At 39.1% G+C, this 19,789-nt stretch overlaps 1 protein-coding gene and 1 pseudogene across 3 annotated transcripts; one reads left to right on the forward strand and one right to left on the reverse strand.

Annotated features, from left to right (window-relative positions):
* The first annotated feature begins 3,355 nt into the window (after positions 1-3,355).
* Positions 3,356-4,300, forward strand: LOC120111771 (annotated as a pseudogene).
* A 531-nt stretch (positions 4,301-4,831) lies between these two features.
* On the reverse strand, positions 4,832-17,396 carry LOC120111518 (E3 ubiquitin-protein ligase At1g63170-like). 3 transcript variants are annotated; one of them, XM_039128676.1, is made up of 6 exons: positions 17,263-17,396; positions 16,526-16,625; positions 14,789-15,781; positions 6,553-6,678; positions 6,183-6,477; positions 4,832-5,980 (listed from the first exon to the last, which is right to left on the reverse strand). In XM_039128676.1, exons 3-6 carry the CDS (start codon positions 15,469-15,471, stop codon positions 5,747-5,749), a joined length of 1,338 nt encoding a protein of 445 aa, XP_038984604.1. In that variant the 5' UTR covers positions 15,472-15,781; positions 16,526-16,625; positions 17,263-17,396; the 3' UTR covers positions 4,832-5,746. The 3 variants fall into 3 exon arrangements, with proteins under 3 accessions (XP_038984604.1, XP_038984605.1, XP_038984606.1); XM_039128677.1 differs by lacking the exon at positions 17,263-17,396 and adding an exon at positions 17,042-17,227; XM_039128678.1 differs by lacking the exons at positions 16,526-16,625; positions 17,263-17,396 and having other exon boundaries at positions 14,789-15,569; positions 15,666-15,697.
* Between the last annotated feature and the right edge of the window lie 2,393 nt (positions 17,397-19,789).

The raw sequence follows: 19,789 nt of genomic DNA on the forward strand, positions 1-19,789 counted from the left end.
TATTTTGGTCTGAGGCCGGAATTAGTATACAGAGAGGCCCTGACTGGAGATTCATGAGCCATGTAAGTCTGGCCCAAATTTGAAAAGGACCTGGTTTACATTTGGGAAACTTATGTGACTCGTATAAATGTGAGGACTGGTATTAAATACTATGGGTGGGACGATTCCCCTCTGGTTTCCAAATTCTAAAGCTTTTAAGCTCCTGACCTTGCCTATATCAATTGCAGCCAGGGTTCGCTTGTGATATACTCTTATACATTGAGTTGTAATTGGGCCGAGCATCATGGGCTAGAAATGGGCCAGGCCATCTCTCAGTATGTGGCTGAGCAAGCACCGCACGTAGACCGGTCCAACCACCTAACCGGCTAACCCGCATCTCCAAACACTAGCCGACAAAATAATCGTGGCGAGGTGTTTTTCACATCACATAATTGTTGTTGAGCATCGTTTCTTTTCGTCCACATTTATTTGTATAACAATTCAGGACTAAAAAAATTAGCCAAAAAATATTATTTAAATTTTTTATTCTGTATAAGTATTCAAGTTTTATTCAGCGAATAATCGATGTAGGACTAAACACACGCCCGCATGAGTCCTCGCATACAAAATCTGAATCAAAATTTGAGGTTGGACCAATTCAAAAATTTATATGTTGTCGAGTCAAGCCCATCCATCTCTAGCCATATTGATATCTAATTAACAAGCTCCTAAGAAGCATTACATGCCGAAGCTTTGGTGCATTGCACTCTTGTGCACGTCTTCTACAAATATTCATGTAGATGGTCTAATTCCACGTACCAAAATTACCTTTCCTCTTAACTTATTTTGGCACCAGCAGATCTTCACTATGTATTTCAAATGCGAATGATACTTTGCCTTTCCAACTCTTCTGGTAGAATTTTTCTTTGTTCATCTTTTACTACGAGAGACATTAATGGGTCAATAAGAACCCTGACCACGTAGCTCAAATGTGGAACGAAGTTGCGTGCACTTCAAACAAACTTGGACGAACGTTATGAATCTACGAAGTGCATCTGTTTCTTAGGCTCTCTTGAATGCCCCGAGTCAATGGGGATGGACCATCCAATCCAGTGGCTTCCATGACGTCCGACCTTGCATGTGGATGCAAGGCTTTGAAAATGATCGGAATTGAAAGAAGGCTCCTTAAGCTGGTGAGGGCTTCACTGGTTTTACCAAATGACAGGATCAAATCCCATCTTTACTAGAATTTTCTAGGACCTGTTTGGTTTGTGGAAAGAGGAGGAAGGAAAATATGGTCGACGAAAAAATGAAAAAAAATGCCATATATTTATTTGGGGTTTTTAAAAGCAGAAAAATGGAATTTCACATAGGAATAAGATTTCTGCATTTTATGGGAACGAAAAACTAATATAGAATATGAAAAAGTCTAATTTCCACCGGTTGAGAATTGGTGTGATTTTTCTTCTAGAAATATTTTTAAACTTTTAGATAGAATGAAGTAAGATCTTTTTTTTTTATTAAGAGTATAATAGATATTTTATACATTTTTTTCTAAAAATAGTTGCTCGACCAAACATACGTTTATCCATGCATCGTTTTTCTAGAAAAAATAATCCAGCGAGAGAGAATATTTTCGGAGTCCTTAGAGCTACAAGTACTTGGAAGAGAAAAGCTACCTTCTATAATGTCTACATGCCCTTCCTATTACTAATAAAAAAAAAAGAATACTTAGATCTTACTACGCCCATTACCATAATCATGACATCATCGCAAACTTGTGACTTGTGAACAGGGAATTGGACCAATCCATGGTCAGTGTCATTCAGTTAATATACTCTGGTCGAGTTTTTGCTGAAGAATTACGTAAGTATGCCCAACTCTGACCTGGACCGGATTGATTAAATTTTGGTGGATGAGGAAGAAGATGTTGGACCCGAGCTAATTAATGTCCTGTCTAAAGGACCAAAAACAGAAAAAGGCCTCGGGGCTGCGCCTGCACCCACATTATGCTCCTATTTATTGCGTTCCACGGCCATTAATCAAGAGGCAAGGAGCAGGCCGTCGAATACCAAGGCATGACCCAAGCATTTGCTACGCCTTGATAGTCGAGGGAAGACGTTAACGCCCATCCTGCCTTGGGAAGAGAACTTTCCATTTCTCAAGGCAATGGCACGCTGGCAAATGGGATTCAAATGAACAAAGATCCACTCATAGATTGTTTGTCAATTTATATTAGGTTCTGGCTGATAGATGTTTTCATCTTCAGATAGTAATTTCGATGGCCATTTTACTCTCGGGTCCTGTTCCAGTCCTGGATAGGTTAAAATTGAACAGCTTAAATTAAACAGGGCTAATATTTTGCCGTATGTGAAGGATAAGCATAAAATGATTAACTATGCAAGGACTATACATGAAATTGTCATGTTTTCCATGGAATTTGATCACCCACGACATGTCCACGGATGCAAACTAATCTCTGACCATGGAGCTACTTGATATTCCAAAAGGGCACCTCTCTGTTTTGGCCAGTGCGCGTCCTTTCCTCTCTTATCTCTAAGGGAGATCTTGGGAAGCTAAAGGAGTGGAAATGGGAGAAAACACCAAGGGCAGTAAGTAACAGTAGCAAGTAAGGAACTTGCGTAACAGTAGCAAGTAATTGTTTACCTCATCACTTGTGGCGAGTGCGCCGCTAGATGGATACAACAATCATGAAAAAATTAGATCCGACACTGCATGCACTAACATGGCTGCACACCATATCAATCATCCCATCTTTCTGCCATAGGTCAATCACCGAAATAAGCGCATGTGAAATAGAGCTCATAAAAAGAGAACGAGCACGATTGGCATGGTGCACAGCCATATAATATACGTGGTGATCATGGGGCTGTGCAAGTATCGTACTCATCCATGCATCGACATGGAGGATACTCATCGCACTCGCAAGGCCCAGGATCACCGTCCACCCGTGGGTTTGCGCTTGTCAAAGTTGGAGACATGAACCTGCTCTCGATACAAGAAACACAAGCGGAGCAAGCTTAAAGCCACAAAAACATTTTTCATACTTGATATGGATCTGTTTAATCTACCAAATTTGAAGCACGGAACGACTTAAAACAAAGGGGGGAAAAAATGAGATCGATGTAGGTATAGGCGCATAAGTACAACAAGGTGCATCAAAAGCAAATATTCTGTTAGTTTTGATCAACTTTTCTTCGGTTCCGAGTTGTAAGCAACTATCGTCGTATATGTGGTTGCTTAATTGTTGCTCCTTATATAATCTAGTGCTGCCGGATGAGGCAATCTTTAAAAGGAATTTACAATAGTGAAAGGGGACAATCAATGATGTGCTCCCTCACGTACTCCCAAACTTTGTTAATAAATACTCTCGGGAGCGGGTCCGAAGCAGGGAGAGAACCACCATCCATAAGAAACGAGGGAAGAAGGTGAAGAAGCAATATAGCTAGGAGAGATGGCCATGGCCAAGTACTCCATGATGCTTTTGTTGCCGCTCCTGGCGACGGTGCCAGCTCCATGCCAAGCGACGCTGGAGGAGGACGAGAAGGAGTGCGCGGACCAGCTGCAGAACCTGGCGCCGTGCGTGCCGTACGTGAGCGGGAGCGCGCCGAAGCCGACGCCGGAGTGCTGCGCGGACGCGGAGAAGGTGCGGGCCAGCCAGCCCAAGTGCCTGTGCGTGCTCATCGTGGAGAGCACCGATCCCTCCCTCGCCCTCCCCATCAACACACCTTAGCCCTCCACATGCCCGCCGCCTGCAACAGCGACGCCAAAGTCTCCAACTGCCCCAGTACTTGATACCAACCTCCTTTTTGTGTGTTCGTTGTTTCACTAAACAGTTAAGAAGAGCGTGAACTCATCTCTTTTGTTTCCAGCGCTTAATGCATTGTATGGGGGTTTGGCAGGCATTTTGAAGCTGAATCCGAGCTCACCTGAAGCCACGATATTTAAGGATGCGAGTGGGGATGCGACGGCCTCGACGAGTGCTTCCTCATCTACTCCTACTGACTCTGCTTCGGGTTCGGCTTCTGGCGGGGGGTCGGGGGCTAAAACGGCACCTAACAACAGGGGAGGGAGACTGGAGAGCTTTGTGGGTGGTGGTGTTGCTGTTGCTAGCCTAGTGGTCTGCAGTGCAGTTCTTTTTATGTAACGTCTCATGCATGGGGTGGAAGAAGGAGGCTTTTATGCCGTCCGTCCGTGCATGGAGAACAAGTTGATGAAGTGATGCCACCGAAGTTTCGCATGGACGGTGCGAGAGCCACCTGAGTGTCGTGTAATAAACTTGAACTTCTAATTTGTAATAAATCTGTCTCCTTTCTAGCTTTTTATCCCACTGCTATCTATCTCCATCAGGAACCCCTTAAACTCAACCGAAGGGTACATAGTTAGATTAGCCTTGTCGATCGAGGGTCTCTTGCTCCCATCTGGGACTTCTGATGGTAGACGGTGGGAAGACACTCTGATCCTGAAACAGTTCCAGTATGAGTTTTGCTTGCACCTTACGGACAAATCAGCATGGTATCCATCATTTGGATGAACAAACAGAAATAAACAGCAAAGGCAAATTGCACCGGTATGATCAGAGATCGGATGCATAGGAAATTAAGCAGGCCGGCGGATAATGAAACTGAAATTATGGTGCCAACAGCTTCTCGGGATTCAGAAAATATATCATCTATTTTAACCAGCATCGTCCCGTGCCGCTGATCTGATGACAGGAATCCATCATGACGCGGGAAACTTTTGCTTGGAGGATGCAGCGGTCAAGCCTAGCAACTTTAGCAGCACCCTTTTGCATACATCCGAAATCCGAGAGCTGATAAATATCAAACACTCGATGCAATCAAATTTCACATTGTTCATTATATCTTATAGTTTTTCCTGTCATTTTGATTGTCAAGCTTTTAACACGTACAACAACATCATTGCCCTTAACGGGAAGTCATTGTCCATTCCAAACTCGAAAACAGAAAAGAAAAGAAAACTGAGGTGCACTTTGTTTCCAGTAAATAATAAAGCAATCTGAGAATTGGAGGAAGGCTTCCCGTTGCTCCAATAACATATTCTTCAAGTAATGCAAATCTCTAACAGCTTCAGCAAACATAATGGCCATATAATCGAAAGTGCTGCACACAAATCACACCCGTACCATCTCTCTGATTCCATGATGGAAATGTTGAAGCACAATGTCACCAGCATCTCCAGTAACAAGCTAGGGAATAAATTATGCTGATTGTCCTATGTCTTGCTGACATCTGCTCTTTGAATTACAATAGAAGCATCACATGTTGCCCTATATAGACACTTAGTGATACTGATTTACAATCAACCAATTTGTCGTGCATTTCTGGTTCACCATCATTATTTCTGAACCCTTTCTTGATGCTTAGGAAACAATAGCTGTCTTCAAATGGATTAACCCGACAACCAACCATACCTAGTGATTTCAAAATGAAAATGTCAGTCAACCTTACCAAAGGGGTCTTTGGAATGTAGGTCATAAAACAACCTTGTATGAATGGAGACGAGATTCAACATTCATTCTATCTCACGATCCGTGGAAAACATTGGCTGACATCTATAGATGTAAAAGCTACAACCAGTACTCTCAAAGCAATGGTTGATAAATGTTGTGGCTATCACCAGGATCCATTCACCATATACCCACATACATCGGTATTTCATGCAGGCTTGCAGAGAAGAATTTTCACTTCAATACAGTCAGTTGGAAATCACAAAACAGAATCATCTACTGCATTTCCTGTTGTGGCTCTGCACTATTCCCCACCCTCTGGTCACCGTGATGATATCCAGTGTCCATGCCTGAAGAGCCTGTGGAGCTCCCTACTTCAGACTTGCATAGGGGGCACAGTGCGTTTATCTTTAGCCATTTATCCACACATTCCATGTGGAAATAGTGGGTACATGGAAGCTCACGGAGCTCATCATTATTTACATAATTTGCCAGGCAGATGCAACAAACCTGCAGAAGCCATAGCACCAAAATACATTGTAAATTACCAGAAAGGACAGGACCTCAATTCAGTGAAAAAGTGGCCCTTCATGATGTAAAGCAAGCACTATTTTTTGATAACCACGAGACACACGACTCTGAATTACCACTGCTTGACTACTATAAATGCAAATGGATGATCAAAATGCAAAACAAACTTATAAAAACTCACAGCATCCTCCGCAGAAATTGTGCGCTCCTTGTCAGTACCAGCAGCCAGGATCCCGCCATTGACTTGATTTTCTGAGTTAATTTCGTTCTCGTCTCCATTTTGAGGTCGCTTTAATTTGAACTTGTAGGTTGGTAATGCATTAATTAATTCTGAGGTAGCACCTCTGCCGTAGCTCATGTCCTCTCTAAAGCCCATGATAGATATAATGCAAGGCAAGCAGCAGCATATCATTGCGCAAAGAATGAATGGCATAGCATACCCAATACAGCTGAATGTAAGGAAAACAATACATAACCTGAGGAAATAGATAAATTTTAGTGGCAGATCAGGATATGAATGAGATGAAAAAAAATGTAAACCACAACCATACCCGTATAGGTTAGGAGCATCATGAGAAGATGAGCGCCCACCAAATATCCACACATTTCCAACAACAAACCACACAGCAAAGAAGCAATCTAAGCCCATTTTGAAACGGTCAACTAAAGCATTTATCCTGCAAATTACCGCATACAACTTAAATGGAAAATTCATAACAAGGAAGAAGTTATGCCTAGAAAATTACACCAGGTTCCTGCATGGTTCTGTGACAGTAACAAAACAAACAAAGGCCCTGGAAAGATTAGACCAAATTTCATGTGCCATCAGTACATATTTAATTGTCCTGCATAATCAATGTAAGTCTTATTCCGCTTATAATACTATTAAAAGAACTTGGTCTTCATGAATGCCCAAGGAGAGGCATTCACTAAACACATCTCTTCACACAAAAAGAAAAAAAAAATCAGTCCACACTAATGTACTAAGGGAATTCACTAAGAAATGTCATCCCTCTCAACATACCATTGACGATATCCCAATCCTCATCAGCAAAAAAAAAAAAAAAGAAGGCAAGTTTCTCTATGGGTTTCAACCTTGCGTTGCTCAAGCTATAACATTCTTAGATTCGCAACAAACCATAAAAAGGACAGCCCAATGAATAAGGCTCCCGCCATTGCAAGGCCAGAAGAGGGTCAGATGTATACAGCCTTACCTTATATGCATATAGATTATTTCCGTGTTTCGAATTCGTTCTAGGGCATAATGAAACAACCTTACCAAGGCTCGCCCTCTATTCGCAACAAACCATACATACTTTAAAAGAGTCCAACTAGCTTCAACACTTATTAAGAATGGAATCCTCTCCATCATTCATCACATAGCAACCACAAGGCAACGAAAATGATAGGCATTCTAATCTCACCATAAACCATCCACCGGCTCCAGAGATAACTAGGTTTTCTTAAAAGCTACACCAGGATTGGTATTGCTTGCATTGCATGTTTCAAAAAACAAATTTAGGAAAGGAGTTCAAAACAAATGGGCTACAAATGTACTACTCAATCTAATAAGTTGATTCATGCTAATGCAATTCTTCGGCTGCATTTGGTTTAGGGTTAAAGTATAATAAAACCACATTAACATACTAATTTAGGACCAATTAGGGATGGCTTATGATATACATGGAAGGGCCTAGGCAATTTAATAAATCAAGGGCAGGTTTAATTTGGTTGCTTGCTACTCTAAACAATATTTATGGGACCAAAGAGTGCCGAACCGGCCGGTTTGGGGCATACCGACCCAGACCGGTCAAGAACTAACACGATTCAGCTATTAATTTCGAGATGGCCCCGGTTCACATATTAAACTCCACTCCCCCTTGCTCGCCCGCTTGCGATGAATGCCTGCCCCATCCGCTTGCGATTTTGAGAGATGCCTGCTCGCGAACACACCTTGATCCCGGCGGCCACTCACGATGGTCTAGTAAGTAGCTTCCTCCCTCCCTCCCTCTCTCTCCCTCTCTCTCTCTCTTGCATGCGCTTTCGGCTTAGGGTTAGGATTTGCGGAGGCAACCCTCCCTCTCCCTCTCCCTCCCGCCCCCCCCCCCTCTCTCTCTCTCTCTCTCACTCTTTTTCTCCCTTTACCCCTCCCTCTCCCCCTCTCTCCCGCCATCATCGCTTCGGATCAGTGGAGAGTGGACCAGGGGAGAATGTTATTTATTTTCTATTTCGAATTGTCATTTTGATTTTTTTTATTTTTGAATTATGAATTGAAGTTGGCAAACCATATGCCGACTTCAGATCAAAATTTGGAAATAAAAAAAAAATCCAAAATGGACCAGAATGGCACGGTAGAAGTATCGTATCGTGCCATACCATCGGACAACCGATACGAGTCCCGGTACCAGTATACAATATCTTGTGGGATAGTAGTGATGAAATATTGAGATTAAGGACAAAAATGGTCAGATACATCTTCCTTAGGACTTTTGTGGGGAGAAAGAAAGGAGGAATAAGGTCTTAAAGCATTCCAAGCCAAGTGAAAGACCGTGGTTGCTTTATAATAGAAATTCAGAAAAAAATAATTCAGTCAAGCGGTATATCAGCAGACATAAAGATAATAGAAGAAATATCTATAGGAAGTGGGGTGCAGGAAAGAGATGAAAAAGAAAGCAAAAGAGACAACAAGAGAATGGAACTTGGCCTTAAATCTTCAATTCCTTTCAGATAATTCATGTACAATGCTACTAGTGGCCTGCCATGACTTTTTTTTTTATATTTTATATAAACTTGATTTGCAAGTAATCTAGGACACTTAACAACTACGTAGCCGATTTCCAAAATGTTGGCTAAAAGGAAAAATTCAAAATCCCATGTAACCTTATTTATGAACACACCAACAATAGCTAAAAATCTAATCCTAACAACTTTATGATTTATCCAACCCAACAAATACCTAAAGTAGGACTCTTGCACATAGATTCCAATTGAAATAGGACTATAAAACACAGTTTAAAAAAAAATATTTAAGCTAAAACACAAAAAATACAATAAAATATATGACAAACTAATTTTTATTCACCATCATTCGCTTCCACTGCATGGGATCTCGTCCCTGAGATCATCTCAATGTTTGATATCCTTAGGCTCCACTTCTTAATCTTCAAGATTTGACGATGGAAGCTAACCTGATTTTTTTTTTGCAATCACTCTATTAGTTGGATCTTCTGGTACCCTTTATTCAATGACCATAAAAGTTTTTATCATCCAATTGTGGCATCAATAAATGAATCTGCAAGATCAGCAAGCAATGGATCTTCAAAGTGCATCGATACAGTTATAGACGCTGATTGATAGCAATCCATGCCTTGGTGAATTAGAAATCATTCAGAAACTGCAACTTTGGGGCTTTCAGTCCTCTCAACTGGATGCTGCAGATATGGTTAATCTTCAACTGCAGTCTCTTAATTTGAAGATTCACTGCTTGTAGGGTTTTCCATAAATAAATCTTCAATTGCAACATCCTCATCATCATAAAATTGATCTTCATCTACAACAATGCATGGTGGAACACCTTGGGCTGTACATATGCTTGAAGAAAGCTATAATTGATGCTAAATCATTTTTTATACATGTCAAGTCATCACACATCTACCCAAACACCTTATATTCGGCATGCTGATGAAAAGCATCAATCTTGAAACCTAACTATTCATAATAGCAAGCTATGAGGGGAATGAAATGAGAAGAAAAGAATAGGACGGTTGAGGGAAAATAAAGAAAAGTGTGGGACCCTTCAGCTCTAATACCAAATTTGATATAGGACCAATCAAGGATGGCCTACAATGAATGGAAGGACTTAGTGAAAAGGGTAAATTAGGGATAGGTCTAATTTGGTTGCTTGCTTCCCTAAACATGCATACGGGACAGCAATGATAATGATTAAACACAAGTAAAAGGTCAAATAAATCCAACCCACAGTTTTTGTGATGGAGAAAGAAAGGAGGAATAAGGATTTAAAGCATCCTAGGCTAAATGAGAGAATCTGCTGTTTATGTATCATAGAAATTCATAAAACAATGCATGCTGAGTAGAGAGATGTATCAGTAGAGATAAAATAATAGAAAAAAAAACTATAGGATGGGGGGTGAAGGGAGATGAAAGAGAGGAACAGAGGGCCGAAACTGGTCTCAAATCTTTAATTCATTTCAAATAAGTCATGTGCAATGCCACTAGTGGCCAGCCATAAGGCCTTTTTATAGATTTTATATCACTTTCAAGTAAACTAGGACTTTTATCAAACAAGCAGTCGATTTCCAAATTCTTTCCTCAAGGAAAATTTTGGAATCCCACATAACCCTACATAGAAAGACAAAATAGTTAAGAATCAAATCATGATGACTTTATGACTTATCCAACCCAACATTACCTAAAGTGGATTCTTGCACATTAATGCCACTTGACATAGAACCCTAAATCATACTAAAAATTATCTAAATAAAAATTTTGAAAATTCAATAAAATATATTGTACTTACTCCACTTAAACTACTACACTCTTGAAGGTCATTTTATCCTAAGGACAAAAGAGGCGTTTCGAGAAGTAGACATGTTTTTTTTTTTTATGTGTGTGTGTTGGGGGGGGGGGGGGGGGGGGGGGTAGTAATAATCCAAAATAAACTATTCCACTCAATAGTGTGTAGTTCACTCCAGAGTAAAGTGGGTTAGCAGAAAGCTGACCCATTTACTTTGGGTTAAGGCTAACATAGTCTGCAACTAAATACAACCTTGGTGAGCAAGGTACCCCAGAAAAATGATAGTTCTCTAATTAGTTTATTGAGCTCCATAGTTGCAGTGGCATGCCTATAAAGAAATGCCATTCATAGTCTTCCCCATGGTTTGCCATACCACCTCATACCGCCCGGTATGAGGTGCATCGTACCGGAAGAAAACTGGTATGAAACATACCTTCAAGTCAGTACAAGCCCCGTAGCGCCCGTACCGAGGCGTACCGAGATACGTACCGGTCCGGACAAGTATAGAAGTGTATTGGACCATACCATATTATACCATATTGTACCAAATTGATAAAATACCAATACGATACTCAATACCGAGATTGCGAACCTTGCTTTTTTCATAATTCACGATTTATAGCCTTCGGTGAAAAACCTATCAAATACCACTCCCCATTGTTTAGAGTTCTATCTCATTCAAACCACAACACAGTCTACAACATGGTTCACACGGACTAGATGTATTCCAGAGAAGAGAAAAAAGCAACAGCAAATGTGACACCAAAAGTGATTGGGTCCACCACTGATTAAAAAAAGGAAAAAAAACATGAACCAACATCTCAATACAAGTATTTTAGATAGTGTCAAGAATGGAATTCCTTGGAGAGAGCTTGGTATACCACATGAATGTGGCTCTAGAAAGGATTTCCACAAATTGCCGTAGTAGCAACGACCCCTTTCTGCCCACTCAATTGGATAAAAATTCTGATTTCAAGGTGGAAGGCAATTAGTCAAAAGAACGAAAGTTCAGAGAAAGTCGCAAGTCGAGAAGCAGACTTTGATTCTATTCCTTTTTCTTGGAATTAAATGGACATTGTATATTTTAGATGCCTTAAAAACAAGTTTTCAGATTATGGAACATAATATACAAACACTCAAATAACTAGTTTGTACAAGCCATGACAGATCAAACTAACAAAATATTATCATGCCCTCTGTACTGATGCAATACCAACACATGGTATTTCACCTCTAATTTGCTGTGCCGGCACCAAAAGGTGTACCATGCGCCAATATGATACAGATCTTATCGATTTGTGCCATATAACTAAGGTGACAGAATGGGTACAGTACTGATTCTTCACTCCCTAAAATTATGGTATATAAGGAACTAGCCCCTCCTAATATTCTGGCCTAGTGTGACAGTGTAGAGCTCTTCCCAAAAATCAGGGATCTTGAAACAAACTTGCATAGAAAAGGTATAGAAAAAGAGGAGAAAAGAACGAAATAAACGGACCTCCAAAAAGGCACCCCCATCCTGAATACGTCTTTATAATTTCTCATTAAGGGAAATAAAAGGCATGTGGCACCATTCTCTCTAAACAATCCAATAATGTCTTCCTTAAATCCTCTCTATAATTCCTACTAAATAAACATAATCAGGAAATAATTATTAGGTTTAATCCCTTCCTCCATAGATGACTCCATGTATCTCCTCTCACTTATAGATCACCTACCTTTAATAAATACACCACTTCGTTTAAATTCTTTCATTTTACAGAAGAGAAAAACAAGCCAAATGCACTAGCGATCAGTCAAGTGCATATATCAAATTGCATAAGATTCAAGAAACCCCAAGTAGAAGGGAGCATAGCATTAGATGCTTCTTTCACTTCCATTTTGGTGGAAAAACTAGTTCAAAACATGGTTGTTCTCATCTTATTGAAAAAAAATATATTAACATCCAGATTTGCCCTGTGATATGCAAAACTAAGAAAATTAGCATTTAAAGATAGGTGATTGGTCTAGCTCACACGCTTAAGCCATTCTCTTCCTCTTATATTCGATTGTTAGCAATACAATTCCTTATTTATTTGAATTAACAAAAAATATAAAGAAACTTGAAGTTTTGTTTATTTTTTCGTAATTAACAATAACAATACATGAATTTTAATTATTAAATAACAATATCTAATATTTTTCTGAACTGAGAAGTTTATGGATAATGAAAAATACAGACTTTATATTAAAGAAAATTTTCGAAATATAAACTAATAGTAGTAGATTATCTCAATTTAAAATTACTGAATTTGGTTAAATATGTCATAATGAAGATTATAATATATGACATCGATAATATATCTTAACTTTTCAACCCACATGACCAGAGAATGTATGGTGTTGGCCCACAAGGAGAAATTTTGGTTCCACCAGTCCATATATTATTCCTATACACTACATTTCTACATGATGCAAAAAGAAGAAATCAAGGTTGCTTTCTTGTCAGACAAAAGGAACTAATGCATAAAGGTGCAAATGAGCCAAGGTTAAGCGAGATAGGCTACGATGAAGCTCAGCTTATTTTATAATCAAGCCAAATTTGAGCCAACTCATTAAAATTTTAGTCGAACTTAAGCTGCTCGATAACAACTTGTCTAAGAAATCTTTCGAGAGTATAAGGCCTCTTGAGGCAAACACATATACTTTCAACTAATTTCCATTGTTTTATCTCGATATTACTGCTGAAATGCATTCATTTGTATGTGAACTATATCAATATTCAGCAATTTTAATATAAGAATTCTTTTTGTGAATCACAAGTAATATAATAGATATTGTAATTATATATTGCTTTTTACTCCTATTTTGAGCTCAGCCAACCTGATCTCAAGTGAGCCAAGACTAGCTTAACTTGTTAACTCTTCGAGGTGAGCCAAATTAGGAGCTGAACACAAGTTGCTAACAGTTTGTTCATTGAACAGCCCTACTGAGACAATTAGATAGGATATGCAATGGCCCGAGAGAGAGAGAGAGAGAGAGAGAGAGGGTATTCAAAGGATATAGCAAATTAGAAGGCCGGCATCTAAGGCAGGTGAGAGATTGCTTTGGTGATCAAAATCTGGTCAACTTTTAGAATCAGACAAAATTTTGGATATTTACTTCAACCATAAAGAAAGTTTTTGATAAGTTATGCTAGTTTACATGGCATATGAAAATCCCAGAAGATATGCAGTTACAAGGGCATTTTCATGATTTCTACATGTTCATCACACCTACTTGTCTGATAACAACGCCCCTTGCCGCCTTGCTGGTCTGAATCATCTAATAGGTGCCCTAAAAGTTTTGCATCATGTGAAGTCTCTCATGCCAAAAAATCTGGAATATTTTATCTAATAGATGCACTAGTGAGGATTGGAAAAAAGAGGATTGATGATGTGAAACATGTTAGTGCAAATTCCAGATCAAGGAAAGAGGGAACTGATAGACACTAAAAGTTCATATTAATGCCCACTGCACAGGCTATTAAACTGTAGGCACAACTGTCTATTATGCCTGAAAAACATCTCTGTGAATTTTAAACATGCTCCCAGGAACACTATATTACCACTACAATGCATTTTACACTTTAATATCTATTTCTTGATAAGCAAATCAATTTGTTGTAACAGGTGTATATGTAACATATACATACTACGTAGATCACTAAAGCCTGAATTGAGGCAAGCACACCCTAGGCCCTTATTAGCTTGTCTCATTACATTCCTAGCATAAGCAAACTGAAGGTGAGATGAGATCTGTATGTTTGAAATACACAATTTACTTTAATTAAACCACTTCATTTTTAAGGTAAAATCTACATGTTGAAGCCAACATCCAAATGCAACCAGCCACCTTGTCATGGAATGCCCCCTGCTGACACCCAATCCATAGGCAACAACCACGTACTCAGTAGTATAGGTTTCAATAGAAAACAAAGTGTTTGATCAATTTAGAATGTAGATGGCAGAAAAGGAATTTGATATCATATATCATGTGTTCAAGGATTGATAGAAACTTGACCCAGCAATCAAAAAAATTAACAACAACTATCTTTCATACACAGTGCTTATCGGTTCATGCATAGTGCTTAACGCCGAGAAATAGAAATTCCAAACAGGAAGGAGATAAAAAGACAAAATTAGAAGGCACAAGGTGCAACATTCCAACAAAATTTAAGATTGCAATAAGAATCCATCATCGAGCACATTTGCATAGAAAGAATAAGAAAGTACCTTGGGCTCGCAGTTAGAATACTTTGCCCTAGGTGTGAGACAGGAGCATTGCTATGGTTGTTTTCACCTTCTGAGGGTTGAGTAACAGAAATGGATGTATAAGGATTAGATTCAGGACGGATGTCCCGAGAAGAACTCTGAAGTGAATGAGCAGAAACTTGCTCAGAGCCCTGACTGTTGCGATGAATGTAGCGCCAATAAAGATGAGGAAGAGTAGCAACACAGCCTGCTGTATAACCTACGATCCATGCAAACAATGGAGCTTTTGGATGCTCATGTCTTGACAAGGAGAGAACTATAATAGCTGCTATAATTTGGCTCACATTAACAACAAGCTCAATCGAAATCCACAAACCAGAATTCAGAGGGCTTCTATGACGGCGACCATAATTATCACTTCTCCTAGTCGAAGATGCATTTCTTGAACTAGGTACTGTAGGTGACACTCCAGATGTTTGGGAGACCGGAGCTGGTGTGCTTGTTGAAGGCCAATCTTCAAAATGCACTTCATCCAAGTCATTTTGGTCATATTCATGAGATTGTGATGTGGAAGCGGAACCACCCCTTGATATATCAATTATGTGCTCATGTTCATTAATATTAGCTGGTTGCTCCATCAGCAAAGGATGTCTGTCAGTTTGACCTTCACTGAATAGCTCCAAAGGAGGAACAGCCATCAACATCCACCAAGCAATATGACATGAAAGATGGCATAGAAAAGTAGCAATATGCCACTTTCCTTATGCTTCCGCTGCCTTTTTCTGAGAAGCTCAAATTTGTCCTGTATAAAGCTCGATAACAGCACTGGCCACAATAAATAAATCTTCCACTTCACCTTAACAATAGACAGAGATGCTTTGAAGTTTGAAAGAACCACCTCTAAAGAACTCCATCAAGCAAACTATGCTTTTTTTTTCTTTTTTTTTTGGGTGGGGGGGGGGGGGGGGGGGATCTTCTTCTATGAATAGCAAATTCAAGTGGAGTCAATCCAACCTGCAAATTTAATTATGTTCTTATTACATGGCGAAAAAGCTACAGTTCTTTTAATTGTTTATACTGCAGTTTATATATATATATATATATATATATATATATATATATATATATATATCAAGGTCTTCTTCTATGAATAGCAATTCAAGTGGAGTTAATCCAACCTGCAAATTTAATTATATTCTTATTACATGGCAAAAAAGTTACAGTTCTTTTAATTGTTTATACTGCAGTTTATCTATATATATATAGATATATATATATATATATATATATATATAGATATATCAAGTTATTACTGTATGAAACATGAAGCTTCAGACAATTCAAACTGCTGCTCAATGAAACATTCAAACTGCTGTCAGACAATACTATTATATATAAACTTTGCTGAGTCCCTATTTACCTGAAGAGGGGATGGTAGTCTACTACCCTACAATAGTGAGGCTAGTGTGCTTAGAACCAAATTTCTAATTTATGCCACAACTTCTTAAACGTGATGGACCTGCAGTTTTGTTAAGAAAAACAACATGCCATTTTCTTGATGAACTTCAGCTTACTAAATATTCGTTCAAAGAAATTAGGTAAGCACGATCATAATACTTCGAGGGCACAGCTTTATTAACAAGATAGCACAGAAATAAGAGCCTTTCTCATGATATTGCTCAAATGTCTAAACACAAAATAATACGACTTGCAACGTGTAAAATGAAAACCTTTAATGAATGAAACACGCCAGCCTACCTTAAGTATTCAGGCGTGAAACCTTCAAATATGGAAAGTCTATCGCATCATTACCCACCACCGCATTATATGATAACATTTCCACTTCCGGGACAAGCACCTGTGGAGCAAGGTCAAATCATTCACAAGAGCATGCCAAAAGATTAGGTAAGAAAGGAGGAACGATCAAAATCCAATGCCGTTGCGTTCATCAATAAAGCCATATCAACCCAACAACGAAGGACATCAAACAATCTCTCAGCTCCAGATCAGAGAACTCCATCAAAAATTCAAATCCCACCAAATCAAACAAGAGTTATCGTGATCTTATGAAAGAAAAAGACAGAAAGGTACCTTTAAAATCCCAGAAACCCAAAATCCGTCAACCAATGCCGTATAAAGATTGCGAAAAAAAATAAAATTAATAAATTAAAAAGAAAAATTCTTGGAAGCCAAACCCTAATGTACAACTTTGCAGGTCATTAAAAACTCAGAATAATGCATTAAAAAGAATCATATCAAGATGAAATTTCCGACCTGAATTACAAAGAAAGGAAGGGATATCAACATCTCCTGCAAACAAATCTTCAAGAAAATAAGAATTCCAAGCGTATTCCAACCCACTTCGGCCGGATTCGGTCGGGGAATCGAATCCGGACACGAACAGGGGCAAAACCCTGAGATTAGAGGAGGAGCAGGAGGAGGGTTTCTTGCGATTAAAGGGACGAGAGGGTGGGAGAAATCGGAGGAGAACGCACCAAATCTCGCCACCTGTTGGCCCTCTATTGAAACTGGGGGAGAGAATCCGTTGGAATTTGCCTTTCGCTTCCCCTCGGCTCCCTTTTTTCCGCCCGAGCTTCTCTTCCCGTCGGAATATTTCTGGCACCCGCTTTCGACGTCTCCGTTGCTTCCAAGGCCCGTTTCGGGACTTTATAAATAGAGAATATACATGTAGCGGTTTTTTGTATCGCGTCATATCATATCGGGAATTCTGCCGTTTTCCGTATCGTCTGATCTGTGAGTCCTCGAGGCGGAATTATTATGTGGATTTATTTCATATAAGATAGATTAATTTCTTCTTAGAGATCTGATCCGCCTAATGATTTCTTACTCCAAAAGTGATTGAAAGGCAGTGAGCCACAGAGTCCGTCAAAATAACTGATATACACCTAGGGCTCGTTTGCTCCGCAAAAAAAAAAAAAAAAATATGTACGGTCAACAAAAAAATAATAAAATATTTTTTATTTGGTTGGAATTTTCAAAGAAAAAAGATGAAAAAAATTATATTTTCATGAAAATATAATTCTCATGTTTCTTAGAAAACTTACTTTTCCGTGATCGAAAATCACTTCATTTTTAAATTTTTTTCAAAAAAGTCTTTAACATTAAAGATGCATTAAAGACCTAATTTTTATTAAAGGTATAATAAGAATTACACATAACTTTTTCAGAAAAGTAGATGGTCAACCAAATATAAGCACTTTAAAAATCTGTCACTTTCTCATTGTCAACCAAATACACCAAAAGTATTTTTTCAGGTATTCTCTTTCTATAAATTTGCTTCTCAAAAATCATATTTTTAGAAGGAAAAATGCTTCCTCTTCGACTTGGTCCGAAGACCAATGCTTTCCGCGAACCAAACGAGTCTCTAATGTTAATGAGTTATGTAGTTAGTTTTATTGTTATGACTAAAATAATTGACATGTGATTTCTTAAACTAAGATGCAGCACCCGACAAATATATCCAAAGAAAATCCTCTTTGCTATATAGATATAGTTATATTCATTGCACTATCATTCCATCCTTCCTTCAATATGAAATGTTGGATTGAACAAGCTTTCTATGATTTGCAGGCATTCGAAGTTGGGTGGAGTCATATTGTTTTTTCTCAAAACTTCCTAAAATTTATTCATCCAGTCTAAAAAAAATATAAAAAAAAACAAAGATGCTATACGGCACCTGTTATATGCACAATAATAATTATCTTTCCAAAAAAAAAAGGGTGCAGTTTGCAAAATTTGTTGTTATAAACGATGATTATTTGATTACAAAATTTAAATAGCAAGGTAAGATGAAACTCCTTGTGCATGCAGAATTGTTGCCACAAGGCATTTTTCAATTTTAAACACATCCTGATAAGATTTGCCATATCGGTACGGGATCTCGTATCGGTGCCATACTAGCATAGTATTGGTACGGTACAGTATGTAATTTTTTGGTATACCGAATGTCTGTACGCTATCCGTATCGAGTACTAGTACTGAATTGGTATGATACGGTATACTCTGTACCACCCGATTTCAACCGGTAGGGCATACCATGTATCTCGATAAGAAGCATCAATCTCCATAGCTTGGATTCTCTCTAACTTTCGCTTTGAATATAAACTAAAAATAGATCTAGGGAAGAAAATCACCCAAAATTGCCTTCTCAAAGGGAACCTAAAGCCAAGAGTCAGGAAAAGAGAACAGAGAAAGAGTCTAAGTTTAATTGTAAAATTTTGGTTGCCTACATTCCTTACCACCAAGGGGCACACCAACTACTAGGAGCCTCCACTCCCTAATTTTCTTAAGGTGAACTTCAATGGCAGCGTTGGCAGGGGAGAGAGCAGTGGAGGTGCAGGATTTGTCATCCAAGACCAGGAGGTCAGATTTGTGGCGATCGGAGGTCGACAGATATTTGATTAGTCTGTATTGGGTACAGAGCTCAGAGCGATATGCGAGGGCCTCACCTATGTGAGATAGGTGTTAGGTGTGAAATGCATTCTTCTTGAGGGAGACTCGGCCATGATGATTGGATGGATTCAGGGCACGGCTGCTCCACGACATCTGCCGTATTCTGCACGAGTGCGCCTCCTATCAGACTACACACGTTTACAGGAAGACGAATAGTGCTGTGGACTGGGGGCGTCTTATGCGGCCCATCACGTCGAAAGTTATATTTGGAAGAACCACACCTCTGCCCCCTTTTTTTTTTTTTTTTTTACATTCTGTATTTTTTTCTTTTTTCTGATCCTATGGCCTACATCTGCAGTGTGTGAGTCCCATTGTACCGAAAAAAAAAAAAAAAAAAAAAAGGCCACAGCAAGCATCGTTGGGCCGAGAAGCGCTAGAAATGAGCCAAAAGGTACTGTTGCCCAGATATCGCAGGATTCATTGTGACTACAAGGTTATAAAAGAGCGCAGCCAGCCACAGTACCCGATTCCAGAAAGGTCTGTCCCCGGTTTGGATCCGGAGTTCTAAGGCCCAAGGACCTGCGACGTAGGGAACGTCAATTTGTTTCT

The sequence above is a fragment of the Phoenix dactylifera genome, chromosome 8, assembly GCF_009389715.1.
Source record: "Phoenix dactylifera cultivar Barhee BC4 chromosome 8, palm_55x_up_171113_PBpolish2nd_filt_p, whole genome shotgun sequence".
NCBI classification, from domain to species: Eukaryota; Viridiplantae; Streptophyta; class Magnoliopsida; order Arecales; family Arecaceae; genus Phoenix; species Phoenix dactylifera.